This window comes from Dama dama, chromosome 27 (genome assembly GCF_033118175.1).
Source record: "Dama dama isolate Ldn47 chromosome 27, ASM3311817v1, whole genome shotgun sequence".
Lineage (NCBI taxonomy): Eukaryota > Metazoa > Chordata > Mammalia > Artiodactyla > Cervidae > Dama > Dama dama.
In genome coordinates, this window is record NC_083707.1 from 26,231,046 (window position 1) to 26,246,189 (window position 15,144).

At 40.1% G+C, this 15,144-nt stretch overlaps 1 protein-coding gene across 8 annotated transcripts in view; it reads right to left on the minus strand.

Annotated features, from left to right (window-relative positions):
* Positions 1-2,991: 2,991 nt before the first annotated feature.
* The window catches only part of MEP1B (meprin A subunit beta), a 37,751-nt gene continuing 25,598 nt past the window's right edge, over positions 2,992-15,144 (minus strand). For 7 of the 8 annotated variants that reach the window (XM_061131265.1, XM_061131266.1, XM_061131267.1 and 4 more), the window contains 5 exons: positions 12,154-12,597; positions 10,082-10,261; positions 8,587-8,710; positions 7,156-7,360; positions 5,175-5,343 (listed from right to left, as the gene is read on the minus strand). In XM_061131265.1, coding sequence (XP_060987248.1) covers positions 5,329-5,343; positions 7,156-7,360; positions 8,587-8,710; positions 10,082-10,261; positions 12,154-12,597 — 968 coding nt within the window. In that variant the 3' untranslated portion in view covers positions 5,175-5,328. Of the gene's footprint in view, positions 4,283-5,174; positions 5,344-7,155; positions 7,361-8,586; positions 8,711-10,081; positions 10,262-12,153; positions 12,598-15,144 lie in introns of those variants that run through there. The other variant, XR_009690839.1, reaches the window with a different exon arrangement.

Here is a 15,144-nt window from a genome sequence, read left to right on the forward strand (position 1 = left end):
TACATTTAGATCTTTAATCCATTTTGAGTTTATTTTTGTGTATGGTGTTAGAAAGTGTTCTAGTTTCATTCTTTTACAAGTGGTTGACCAGTTTTCCCAGCACCACTTGTTAAAGAGGTTGTCTTTTTTCCATTGTATATCCTTGCCTCCTTTGTCAAAGATAAGGTGTCCATAGGTTCGTGGATTTATCTCTGGGCTTTCTATTCTGTTCCATTGATCTATATTTCTGTCTTTGTGCCAGTACCATACTGTCTTGATGACTGTGGCTTTGTAGTAGAGTCTGAAGTCAGGCAGGTTGATTCCTCCAGTTCCATTCTTCTTTCTCAAGATTACTTTGGCTATTCGAGGTTTTTTGTATTTCCATACAAATTGTGAAATTCTTTGGTCTAGTTCTGTGAAAAATACCGTTGGTAGCTTGATAGGGATTGCATTGAATCTATAGACTGCTTTGGGTAGAATAGCCATTTTGACAATATTAATTCTTCCAATCCACGAACACGGTATGTTTCTCCATCTGTTTGTGTCCTCTTTGATTTCTTTCATCAGTGTTTTATAGTTTTCTATGTATAGGTCCTTTGTTTCTTTAGGTAGATATACTCCTAAGTATTTTATTCTTTTTGTTGCAATGGTGAATGGTATTGTTTCCTTAATTTCTCTTTCTGTTTTTTCATTGTTAGTATATAGGAATGCAAGGGATTTCTGTGTGTTAATTTTATATCCTGCAACTTTACTATATTCATTGATTAGCTCTAGTAATTTTCTGGTAGAGTCTTTAGGGTTTTCTATGTAGAGGATCATGTCATCTGCGAACAGTGAGAGTTTTACTTCTTCTTTTCCTATCTGGATTCCTTTTACTTCTTTTTCTGCTCTGATTGCTGTGGCCAGAACTTCCAACACTATGTTGAATAGTAGTGGTGAGAGTGGGCACCCTTGTCTTGTTCCTGATTTCAGGGGAAATGCCTTCAATTTTTCACCATTGAGGGTGATGCTTGCTGTGGGTTTGTCATATATAGCTTTTATTATGTTGAGGTATGTTCCTTCTATTCCTGCTTTTTGGAGAGTTTTAATCATAAATGAGTGTTGAATTTTGTCAAAGGCTTTCTCTGCATCTATTGAGATAATCATATGGTTTTTATCTTTCAATTTGTTAATGTGGTGTATTACATTGATTGATTTGTGGATATTAAAGAATCCTTGCATTCCTGGGATAAAGCCCACTTGGTCATGGTGTATGATTTTTTTAATATGTTGTTGGATTCTGTTTGCTAGAATTTTGTTAAGGATTTTTGCATCTATGTTCATCAGTGATATTGGCCTGTAGTTTTCTTTTTTTGTGGCATCTTTGTCTGGTTTTGGAATTAGGGTGATGGTGGCCTCATAGAATGAGTTTGGAAGCTTACCTTCTTCTGCAATTTTCTGGAAGACTTTGAGTAAGATAGGTGTTAGCTCTTCTCTAAATTTTTGGTAGAATTCAGCTGTGAAGCCATCTGGTCCTGGGCTTTTGTTTGCTGGAAGATTTTTGATGACAGTTTCGATTTCCTTGCTTGTGATGGCTCTGTTAAGATCTTCTATTTCTTCCTGGTTCAGTTTTGGAAAGTTATACTTTTCTAAGAATTTGTCCATTTCATCCAAGTTGTCCATTTTATTGGCATAGAGCTGCTGGTAGTAGTCTCTTATGATCCTTTGTATTTCAGTGTTGTCTGTTGTGATCTCTCCATTTTCATTTCTAATTTTGTTAATTTGGTTCTTCTCTCTTTGTTTCTTAATGAGTCTTGCTAATGGTTTGTCAATTTTGTTTATTTTTTCAAAAAACCAGCTTTTAGCTTTGTTGATTTTTGCTATGGTCTCTTTAGTTTCTTTTGCATTTATTTCTGCCCTGATTTTTAAGATTTCTTTCCTTCTGCTAACTCTGGGGTTCTTCATTTCTTCCTTCTCTAATTGCTTTAGGTGTAGAGTTAGGTTATTTAATTGGTTTTTTTCCTGTTTCTTGATGTAAGCCTGTAATGCTATGAACCTTCCCCTTAGCACTGCTTTTACAGTGTCCCATAGGTTTTGGGTTGTTGTGTTTTCATTTTCATTCATTTCTATGCATATTTTGATTTCTTTTTTGATTTCTTCTATGATTTGTTGGTTATTCAGAAGCGTGTTATTTAGCCTCCATATGTTTGAAGTTTTAACAATTTTTTCCCTGTATTTGAGATCTAATCTTACTGCTCTGTGGTCAGAAAAGATGACTGGAATGATTTCAATTTTTTTGAATTTTCCAAGACCAGATTTATGGCCCAGGATGTGATCTATTCTGGAGAAGGTTCCGTGTGCACTTGAGAAAAAGGTGAAGTTGACTGTTTTGGGGTGAAATGTCCTATAGATATCAATTAGGTCTAGCTGGTCCATTGTGTCATTTAAGGTTTGTGTTTCCTTGTTAATTTTCTGTTTAGTTGATCTATCCATAGTTGTGAGTGGGGTATTAAAGTCTCCCACTATTATTGTGTTACTATTAATTTCCTCTTTCATACTCGTTAGCGTTTGCCGTACATATTGCGGTGCTCCTATGTTGGGTGCATATATATTTATAATTGTTATATCTTCTTTTTTGATTGATCCTTTGATCATTATGTAGTGTCCTTCTTTGTCTCTTTTCACTTCCTTTATTTGAAAGTCTATTTTATCTGATATGAGTATTGCGACTCCTGCTTTCTTTTGGTCTCCGTTTGCATGAAATATTTTTTTCCAGCCCTTCACTTTTAGTCTGTATGTGTCTCTTGTTTTGAGGTGGGTCTCTTGTAGACAGCATATATAGGGGTCTTGTTTTTGTATCCATTCAGCCAATCTTTGTCTTTTGGTTGGGGCATTCAACCCATTTACATTTAGGGTAATTATTGATAGGTGTGGTCCTGTTGCCATTTACTTTGTTGTTTTGGGTTCACGTTTATACAACCTTTCTGCATTTCCTGTCTAGAGAAGATCCTTTAGCATTTGTTGAAGAGCTGGTTTGGTGGTGCTGAATTCTCTCAGCTTTTGCTTATCTGTAAAGCTTTTGAATTCTCCTTCATATCTGAATGAGATCCTTGCTGGATACAGTAATCTAGGTTGTAGGTTATTCTCTTTCATTACTTTCAGTACGTCCTGCCATTCCCTTCTGGCCTGGAGGGTTTCTATTGATAGATCAGCTGTTATCCTTATGGGAATCCCTTTGTGTGTTATTTGTTGTTTGTCCCTTGCTGCTTTTAATATTTGTTCTTTGTGTTTGATCTTTGTTAATTTGATTAATATGTGTCTTGGGGTGTTTCGCCTTGGGTTTATCCTGTTTGGGACTCTCTGGGTTTCTTGGATTTGGGTGGCTATTTCCTTCCCCATTTTAGGGAAGTTTTCAGCTATTATCTCCTCGAGTATTTTCTCATGGCCTTTCTTTTTGTCTTCTTCTTCTGGAACTCCTATGATTCGAATGTTGGGGCGTTTCACAGTGTCCCAGAGGTCCCTGAGGTTGTCCTCATTTCTTTTGATCCTTTTTTCTTTTTTCCTCTCTGCTTCATTTATTTCCACCATTTTATCTTCTACCTCACTTATCCTATCTTCTGCCTCCGTTATTCTACTCTTGGTTCCCTCCAAAGTGTTTTTGATCTCATTCATTGCATTATTCATTTGTAATTGACTCTTTTTTATTTCTTCTAGGTCTTTATTAAACAGTTCTTGAATCTTTTCAATCTTTGTTTCCAGGCTGTTTATCTGTAATTCCATTTTGTTTTCAAGATTTTGGGTCATTTTTATTATCATTATTCTAAATTCTTTTTCAGGTAGATTCCCTATCTCCTCCTCTTTTGTTTGACTCGGTGGGCATTTTTCATGTTCCTTTACCTGTTGGGTATTTCTTTGCCTTTTCATCTTGTTTAGATTGCTGTATCTGGAGTGGGCTTTCTGTATTCTAGAGGTCTGTGGTTCCTTTTTGTTGTGGAGGATTAACCCAGTGGGTGGGGTTAGACGATTGGCTTGTTGAGATTTCCTGGTTAGGGAAGCTTGCGTCAGTGTTCTGGTGCGTGGAACTTGATTTCTTCTCTTTGGAGAGCAATGGAGTGCCCAGTTATGAGTTTTGAGATGGGTCTGTGTGTTAGGTGTGACCTTGGGCGGCCTGTATGTTGATGTTCAGGGCTATGTTCCTGCGTTGCTGGAGAATTTGCGTGGTATGTCTTGCTCTAAAACTTATTGGCTCTTGTGTGGTGGTTGGTTTCAGTGTAGGTATGGAGGCTCACAAAACATTTTTTAAATAGGAGAAAGTATTCAGGATCTAGGAATAGACAAAGATTTCTTAGATTTGACAACAAAACCACAAGCCACTAAAAAACAATGATCAGCTGAACTTTATGAAAATTAAAAACTTCTGCTCTGCAAAATATTATCTTAAGTGAATAAGGCAAGTGGCAGAGTGGGAAAATATGTTTCCAAACCACATATTTTTGACAATGAAATAGATAGATCAAAATATATTAAAAGTTCTCAAAACACTGTAAGAGCAAAAATCTCATTCAGAGCATAAGTGAAAGATGTAAAGAGATAGTCCACTGAAGATGCTATAGAGACAGCAAATAAGCACTTGAGAAGAGGTTCAATATCATAAGTCACTAGGGACCTGCAGACTACAACCACAATGAGATATCACTTAACAGGGATGGCTAATATAAAAATATAGCGACAAGGGAATTCCCTGGCAGTCTAGTGGTTAGGACTTCACTCTCTCACTGCTGAGGGCCTAGGTGTGATTCCTGGCTGGGGAATTAAAATTCTATAAGCCTTAAGCGTGATTAAATAATAATAATAATAATAAAGAAAACAAGGAAGTAGCCAGTTTCAGATGGAGGGGCAGATGTCCCCAGGGAGAACAGAGCTGCCCTCTGCCCCTCTGTCCACCGGGACAGGACAACATGGCAATGGGGAGATTCTACATGGAAGATCATTCCCACTGGGCAATTTCTAGGGAATTGCCTATGAGGCCATGGCACTTGGCCCCCAAAGAAAAGGATCAGTCACTTGGAAAGCTATTCCCGGTTATTGCTCTCCGACTTATAAACAATGTTTTTCTTCCACAACAGCCTGAATTGCGTCTCCACTTTATCTATTTTTATTTTTCATTTTTTTACCCCCTTCCTTTAAAAATAAAAACAGAAGCAATATCTCACCAATTAGACTTTTACCAAAATAATGATTTATAGTGTACCCAGCTATTTACAGAGATGATCCATTTACAGAAGGAGGAAGTGGTTGTAATATATTATGGGTGAATCCATGATGAAGAGTCTTTCATTTCATTGGCTGGCTGTATTGCAGAGTTAATCTTCAAAGTGCATATTGCTAAAAGGGGGAAGAACAATTGATGACTTAATTTCTAAATTTAAAAACTGTCATTGAAATGCATCACAATGAAACAGTCTAATGTTTCAATGAAGTGCCCTCTGCAGTCTTCTGGCTTCCCTCCCGGCTGGCATCCTTTCAAGACTGGGGCTGCGGGAAAATGCACAGACATGTCCCGCTTTATTCAGAGGTTCAAATATCAGGGTGAGCACACACTTCCGACTTGGAAAAAAAGGTCGTTTCAATTTAAGATTTAAACTACAGGTAGAGGTTCTGCTATCAGTGAATTAACTGCAGAAATGCCTTGTGACCCCATGGACCATAACCCGCCAAGCTCCTCTGTCCATGGAATTCTCCATGCAAGATTACTAGAGCGGGTTGCCATTTCCTTCTCCAGGGGATCTTTCCCACCCAGGGATCCAACATCTCCTGCATTGCAGGCAGATTCTTTATGGTTTGAGCCACCAGGGAAGCCCCAGAAATGCCTAGACTAAGTTGATTCCTTACTCTTGGGCATGTGTTTAAATGACCCAGAGGCAAAAACAGTTGTGTTGTTATATTATGGGGGTTGTGTGTGTTTGTGTGTGTTTCCATTTAATGGCCCTAATAGTTCCTTTATTGGATTAACTTCCTTCTTTTTCTGCTTATTGTTTTATCATTTTACTTCCAACTTTAGCTTGATAAATCAGCCTTTATAATAGTGCTTACATCTTTCAGTTTCCAGAGGAATATCTTGGTAGTCTTACCCTTCAGCTAACAAGTCCTCTCCTCTCCAATCACTCCCCCCACCATAGTTACCCCAACCCCCAAGTACTTCCCTAATGGCCCCGGGTTTCCACCAGGCTGACCTACTGGATCACTAGTTGATCTGCCCCTTTTAAGTCATAAGATAAGCTGGAAATATCTGTTTTTCTAAAAAAACACAACCTATTAATATATACATTTTAAGTACTTTTCTAATGAGCTTGTGAAGGAAGAGATCCACTGCCTTATGACTAGCTTTAAATATCTTCCTGAGGTTCAGGAAATGACAACTGTATATGAGAATAAAACTGTTTGCTTTCTGTCCATCTTTTGAATCACTTCACAAAAAAATTTAGTGTCTTTAAGAAACAAAGGTCTTCAAACAAATAAATCTGTCCACTTAAAAAAAAATCATATAACTTTAAAATAGAGCTGCCTGATCCAGCTTCCCTCACTCCATCACTGGTGTCCTCGGTAAACATCCTTTATGCCAACACCCATCTCAGAGTCTCTGCTTCCCCAGGGTAATTTCAAGAGTCTGTTGCCATTCTGGAGACCATCTGAGGCAAGACTTTAAAATTTCTACTTGAAAACCTTGCCTAAGAGTTATTGCACTTGAAGCCAGAATTAGTTGGGATCTTCTTTAATGCAAATGCCCCAAATGTGCCTAACGCCCCCTTCCTACAAGCCTGAGCTCAGCCTTTAGAACAAAGACACTTACATGGTTCATCTTTCCACTTAACCAGGTAGACTGAAGTGTGTAGGCAAAAATCAGTCGTGCCTTTCAGGAGGGTCACAGACTCCCACCCCAGAAAACTGCAGAACCATACACAATTCTGGGTACAGTTTCAGGAGGATAATAAACCTCCCCTCCAAAAGTTTCCATGGATTCCAATTCAAGAATCATTGATTTATAGTGAAGGTAACAAGAACTCATAGTCTCCAAGCCTTTTTCCCCAGCACAGGGAATAGAAAAAAAAAATTTTTAAGATATTTAAAAAGCCCTAATTTTTCTTTATATGATTCAATCAGTGGGTTTTGAATAACCAAATATCAGAGTCAACTTACATTTTCCATAATAGTGTTGACTGTCCTTGAACTTGACTCTTTAAGATACTTCTTCCTGGTACAGTAGACGCTGACGAGAGTGATGATCAGCATCAGGGCAAACACAGCAGCAGTGGACGATATGGCGATGACAATGGTGTCTCGTGTTGAGCCTCTCTTTTCACACCTTTCTCCCATGTACCACCAGTCATCCCCCGACCGACACCTACACGTTTGAAACATGACTGAGTTACGAGCTGACATTTAAATCTGAAAATCTTCACCACTGAAGGTGTGGGTCAACACTCAGGTCATTGACAGATGGAACCATTGGTCACCCACTCGGACTGAAAGGATTGGTTAGACTAGCCCAGGAAGCCAGGCAGGGCCAACAGCAAGGAGCAATGAAATTATCCCTAATCTGGGATTTAAAACAGCAGCTCCCAGCTGGGGAAGAAATGCAGCACAGGTAGTGGAGAAACTTTAGTTCTCAGTGTCCCAGTCCGGAACATCCCAGCTGTGACTATGGCCAGGTTCTTCTCACAATTTAGGTATCTCCATCTACAGAATGTGGACCGTCACATTGACCACACCAGGCTGTTGTGAGGATTTATAACTCATGAGGACTGTTTCAGGCAATTAGAAAAGAACATGCAGGCTTCCCTGGTGGCTCAGTGGCAAAGAATCAACATGAGAAAGCAAGAGATGTGGGTCCCGTCCCTGAGCAGGGGGGATCCCACCTGCCTCAGAGCAACTATCGCTGTGAGCCTGTGATCCAGAGCCCAGGAGCCACAACTACTGAAGCCCATGCATCCTGGAACCCGTGCTCCCCAAGAAGAGAAGCCACCACAGTGAGAAGCCCAAGCACCACAACTAGAGAGAAGTGTCCACTCTCTGCAATTACAGGAAAACCCACATAGCAAGGAGAAGGCAATGGCAAGCCCCTCCAGCACTCTTGCCTGGAAAATCCCCTGGACGGAGGAGCCTGATAGGCTACAGTCCATGGGGTTGCAAACAGTTGGACACAACTGAGCGACTTCACTTCACTCACTTCATACTTCATCACTGGAGAAGGAAATGACAACCCACTCCAGTATTCTTGCCTGGAGAATCCCATGGACAGAGGAGTCTGGTGGGCCATGGTCCATGGGGTCTCAGAGAGTCAGACACAACTGAAGTGACTAAGCATGCACGCATGCCACATAGCAACAAAGACCCAGCAGAGCCATAAATAAATAAAATTAAAAATATATATAATGTACTCACTTTACATTAATAATTTCATTGTTCTACTGGCAACCCAAACTCCCAAATGGAGAGCAAACAATAAATACCCTATGAACAGTTTTGAGATAAGAATCAACTGATTTCACTCATATGAAATATCACATGAATCGTACATTGTGAATGAAACAAATAGCTAACAAAAGGATGGGGAGATGGCGCCCTTACCTGCACTCAGCTCTGCCATTCTGGAGAATGCAGATCCCATCATTCTCACACCTGAAACTTGTGCAGAGGTCACTGACGTCCAAGGTTGGAAGTGGGTAATTTTGTGCATTAAGGTGGGATATGTCTAAGGAGGATGGGAGGAGAGCAGGGAGGGAAGTCAGCTGGGGTTTAATGAGCATTTGATATTTAAGTTCTAAATCAAACGTTCAGGGACTTCTGGGGTGGCCCAGCGGCAAAGAATCTGTGCTCCCAATGCAGGAGGCCTGGGTTCGATCCCTGGTCAGGGAACTAGATCCCACATGCCACAACTAAGACCTTGTGCAACCAACCAAATAAATAAATAAAAAGAAAGGGTCAATTAAAAAGACAACTCCTTAAAAAAAAAAAAATCAAACCTTCAGTTTGTAACACATTCAGGCAATCCTGAAGCACTGTCCAGTAACGTTCACATGAGTGAAAAAAACAAACAGGCGGGTTGAGAGCTAGCCACAAAGGGAAGCTGGGCCAGCCTGTGGGGCTATAACTGAACATGTGTTTGCTTGGGTCTGGGCTCACCCGAGCTCAAAGGGAAGCCTGTGTTCCCAGCCCCAAGGGACCAACAAGGAAGCGAAAGCTCAGAAATGCAAAGAAATGCAAAGAGGGGGTTGCCCAAGGTCACAGGTCTCTTGCTTGGCAGAGCAAGTAGATAGATATTCAGCACAAGATACCAGGTCCCCTGACAACCAGGAATCTGTTCTTTTCCGTGTTTTCTGGTCCAGTCAAACAGACATGATGAACATATGAATTTGTCTCTGCTACCTAAAATGTTTTCTCCCTCAATGAAAGTTATTTCTGAATAGTTTTTCCCCTGAAGTATCATCTAGATTTACTCTGACACAGAAATCAAAATTTCATGGCACCACCTTTTGCCATAAAAAATAATTCTGACTTACTGAGATGCAAGTGGGTCTTTAATAGTTAATGAGTTAAAATCCTATCACACAAAACATGGAAACGACCAGTTATTCCTGAAAAATGCTATTGTTGGCTGCCATGACCAAGAACTTTAGAAGACAAGAGATTAATGCTCTTACTGACAAGACATATATGTGTGTGCACACATGTGTGTACATATTTAAAAGAGACAACAAAGTCCATTTCCACTTTCATTTTATGTTTTGTGTGACATTTTTACTTCTAGAATCCAAGAATTAAATTCTAGGGTATAATGGATATACTTTAGCTTATTTCTAAAGAAGTCTTCTGGATTAAAGCTTTCCACTGATGTTCCATGGAGTGGTAATTAATTTGTCCTGGCACTATCCCTGTTTCCATCTAAATTATTTTTATATTGTTAATGATTCACACACACACAAAAATCCCACTCATGCCCACTTCTTCCCACATCTCTATCTAATATATCTGAAAATAGAACCCAGAAGAACACAGTAAATAATCAGTGACCACAAGAAAAAAAAAAAGAATAGCTTTCTAGAGAAAACTATTTTTTACATACCTTCCACTGTCAGTAGGATATAAACATCATCTCCTTTGATAAAATCTCTGCTCTTCAGCATCTCTTGGGTCATAAAGTTAGGGAATCCACGGCCCCTACCTCTTTGAAACTGAGTTCCATTAGGGAAAATAACTTGTGCTCCCACTTTGGAAGGCCTGTCCCAAAAATAGGTTCCATTATCTGAAAAAGCAATTTATATTAATGGATTATGTTTAGCATCATCATAGCTTTTGGTGGCAGGAAAATGCAGGCAATGTGAAGCACAATTAAGATAGAGCTCAAAATAATGAAATGATGCTATTGACCTGTGTTGTGGTCCCTGGCAAATCACTGGAGTTTTTCATTTATATTGTCCTGATGGAAACGAGATGGCACAGCAGGGAGGACCACACTCAGGGTTACTGAAAGTTTCCTGGGTAGGAGGCCTGAGTAGTAAAGTTCTACACTTTTACTGACTGACCAGTGTAGAAATTCAGCTACCCATTAGAACCATTCTATAGTGGCCTTCTGAGTTACAGACAACCCTTTAAACCGAGTTAAATCAATTCATTACTGAGAGAGTTATTAATTTTAGCATACAACAATTCATCTTATTAACTGAATTATTCACCTAACATAGCAAAGTGCTTCAGGAGTAGAAGACAGTGAGAAGCACTGTTTCTGAAAAAACAGGTGATGACCCATCCAACCTTGAGCCATGTTCAACATCATTCAGGGAAAAATATTTTGAAAAAAGGTAAAGAAATTGTGAACATCAAATTCCCACACCTCTTTGTGAATACTATTTTTTTTTCCTATCAGATTAGATTTTTCTCCCCCAGATTACTTAGGTCCATTCTTTTCATATGCGGAATTCAGATTTGACAATATTGACCTTGTCATAATTTCATGTTTTACTTTGTTAGGTTCCCAGAGGGCAAAGGATTATTATAATTAAAAATGTGATCAATACTTTCTGGGCACTGCTTCTTTTTCTGGGCATTGCTTTCTGGGCACTGCATCTTTCAGTTTAGAAAGATGGGGAATGATGTCACTATTGGCAAGTCCCCCAGGACCCTTCAGTAAAAAGTTACGATCCATTCCCACACCCTTCCCAACACTAAGAACATCTACTTAGCATCTTTCTGATCAAAAACCACCTCCATTTCAAAAGCTGAGCTGTTTTTGACAATATCAGTGACAAGACAAGGACAGCATGGGTTAGGAGAACTCAGCATCTGAGACTCTCCCCCTGCCAGGCCCTTCCACAAACTTCCCTCCTTGAACTGTAGAGACACTTTTAATAAAATTGTGGGGTTATTATTACAGTCCCGGTTTTACTGCTGAGGACACTGAGGTTTCAAGAGATTATCAGTGCAAAGTCACAAGGCTAATGAGAAGCAAACCTTGGATTTGAACCTAGGCTTGTCAGACTCTAAAACCAACAACACACCTCATCCCAGGTGGTGCTAGTGGTAGAAAAAAAAAACAAAAACCCGCCTGCCAGTGCAGGAGACATAAGAGACAGGGCTCGATCTCTGGGTCGAGAAGATCCCCTCGAGGAGGAAATGGCAACCCACTCCAGTATCTTTGCCTGGAGAATCCCATGGACAGAGGAGCCTGGCAGGCTATGGTCCATAGGGTCACAAAGAGTTGGTCATGACTGAAGTGACTTAGCATGCACACACTCCTCGTACAACCTTGAGAATTCAGGCGTTGTCATCAAATTCCAAGAATACAGCCAAAATCTTCTCAATTTGTTGGCATCTCTGCTGATATTCCTGACAGTCCCCTGCCTGGGAGACTCTGTCCAGAATTGCTGAAGCCCTTCCCCTACATTGAAGAAGGAAATGGCAACCCAATCCAGTATTCTTTCCTGGAGAATTCCATGGACGAAGAAGCCTGTCCATGGGGTCGCAAAGAGTCAGACACGACTGAGAGACTATCAGACTTCCCCTGCGTATCTTCTGATCCTAAGATTTGGGCCTCAAAACTTCCCTAGGTGCCTGGTTGTGCATTCTTTCATTCCCAAATCATCCATCCCTCCTAGAGCAATGATTGTGTATTAACAATAAAAAAGATGAGCCACGAACCAATGGTCAGAAATGGGTCTGTCGTTAGACTCCGCTGGTTGGACATACGCTGTCGAATGTCAGGAGTTTGATCCAAGATTGTTATCGTGACTTGTTGCCAAGGACACGGCCACTCTAACTGACCGTCATTGGCTCCAGAGATCAGGTGGAAATATATTCCTATTTTAGGCAAACTATATAGATCCAAGTAAATCTGAAAGGCATATCCCTTAGAAGAATAAAATGGAGGGCTGAAGAAAGACCCATTGGGGCTGCCAATAAGCTGTGTGAAATTCCTTATATGCCAGACATGATGAGGGCACAATGTTTCTGAGAGATTGATGTCGTCAATAGACAGGCCACCCAGTGAGGCACCAGCGCCTCTGACCCCTTCAAACACCACTCGAAATTTACTGGTCACATTCAGTGTTACGTGGTAAAGTTGCCAGCTCCCAGAGGGTATATCTGCAAAAGAGGTATATTATTTCAAAGAGGATAAAGGACCATGTGAGTCACATACAAATTGACATTAGAGTCCTAATCTTCATGGCCAAAGGATATTTCTAGAGCTGCTGCCTCCTGCAGGTGTAAGGTATGGCTTTCTTCTTCCTCCAGCTCAGGTCCAGTTACTCCAAGGCACTTTTGTAGGGCTGAGTGGCTCTCTGCAATATTTGAATGCTTATCTAGCTCATTTTTATTTTTAGATAGATCACCATTTTCCAGACACAGGTGAGCAAACAATAGCATCTAACTCATGAGTACTCCATACCCAACTTATAAGTCACCTCCCTTCAGTTGGTTAAACAGACTAGCAAGTCCAAGACTTTACATTTGTACCCCAGATCCCTGTGGTCCTCAGCAAAAGCCTCCTTTAATCTATCTAAACTTTGATTGGAATATTTCCTTCACGTGTAAAATTTTCAATCAATTTTTGGCAGTGTTAGACAGGAATTCATCAGACTCTAGAAGGCCTACAACCTACAATTGACTCCTTACATCATTTACCAGGGTCTCAGTGTTACAAGCTTCCCAGGTGGTGCAGTGGTAAAGAATCCACCTGTCAATGCAGGTGACGCAGATTTGATCCCTGAGTTGGGAAGATCCCCTAGCATGGGAAATGGCAAACCACTCCAGTATCCTTGCCTGGAGAATTCCATGGACAGGGGAGTCCGGTCTGGTGGGCTACAGTCCACGGGGTTACAAAGAGTTGGACATGACTGAGCAACTGAGCATGCAAAGTCCGAAGAATTTATCTGATACCTGGTACCATCTCCTTTCTTCCCAAACCGCACATCCCCCTCCACTACTACTCCCTACCCTAGAGAACAGTGCACCATAGGACATCTTGTGTTATTTTCTTATATCATACACTCAAATAAGAAGAAGTACATTAAACAATTTTCAGAAGCTCCCCCCACCCAGGGAAAGAATAGCTCAGGAATTCATGTCAAACAGTAGTTAACACAGTGCCTTAAAACTTAAATGTATTAGCACTTAATGAGAAACATATTGCTTGAAAATCAGTTAGAAAGATCCAAATTACAGGAAACACTGTTGTCCTTGGAAAGACCCTGGATTGAATAAAAATCTTTCATGAGAGCTTCCCCTTGATTTTTATCAGTACTTTCAGCTTAAATTCTGGACTTCTAGACAGGTTTCTTAAGTACATTTTGTGCTATTATCTATCAGTAATAACACCCACAGATTGCTAATGCAAAGGATTATATATGTATAGTCATGTATGCATGCAATAATTTTATTTATAAGCTTTTGCATATGCATTAAGATACATATTATATACATGTATACTATATGGCATATATACATGTATGTATAATATGAGATTAAGAACCTCAGCTTAAATTGGTTTTGAAGGGAAATATCATCTATGTTTCAGATTGTTTCTCCTTGTTAAACAGGGGGAAATGGCATGATATATGGCATAACATGGATCAGTTTTTATAATAGGTTTTAGTCAATTCATTCAAATCAAGAAGTCAATATGTGAAGCAAACAGTAATATAGTCACCAGCCTATAACTCCTCCCTCCCTCCCTCAGGGAACCTTCTGAACCATCTAATAGCTGGTCAACATGACCCAACTCCCAGACACACGATTGGAAGGAAGGGTGGCCACCCCATTGGTGTTGCCCTCTCTCCACTCCAAATTGCTCCAGAAGATACATTTAACCCAAATCATAACAATTAGAATCCTGCATTGGAATTTATTTTTTTTAGGCTACAAATTAGAGGAAGAGATCCTTCTCTAGTCTGATGGTACATTTGTAATATAAATGTAAAATATAAAAATGCAAACTGGGAAGTGAAACAGCCAAAGCACCAGTTTTCTGGACAAAGCCCCTCTGAGATAACAGGAAAGGCCCCCAGCCATATTCAGGGACAGGTCCCATCCTACCTGCAGCCAGTTTCTGTCTTCTTCATCCTATAATTTAGTTATGTTAAGCCAGTAACTCTTCCCATTTTGCCTAAGCTAGTTTCCATTCTATTTTTTTTTTTCATTTATCTTTATTAGTTGGAGGCTAATTACTTTACAATATTGTAGTGGTTTTTGTCATACATTGACATGAATCAGCCATGGATTTACATGTATTCCCCATCCCGATCCCCCCTCCCACCTCCCTCTCTACCCGATCCCTCTGGGTCTTCCCAGTGCACCAGGCCCGAGCACTTGTCTCATGCATCCAACCTGGGCTGGTGATCTGTTTCACCATTCTATTTTATTACTTGCCAAGAACTAACTTCACCAACACCAGAGACCAATCTACAGTTTCTTAAGTGAGCGTCACATATTCTATAGCACAGAAAGCATTTTCATTTTAGCTTCCTAACCACAGCATAAAACAAGGAGGATCAGGTTCTAGGTTCTAGGTTCATAACCCCTACCCTGTTGTAAGTGGCTGCATTAAATAAAATGTTAAGATTGTCTCGCTCTGTTTGGGTTGGACTTGTACACACTACTATATTTAAAATGGATAACCAACAAGGACATCCT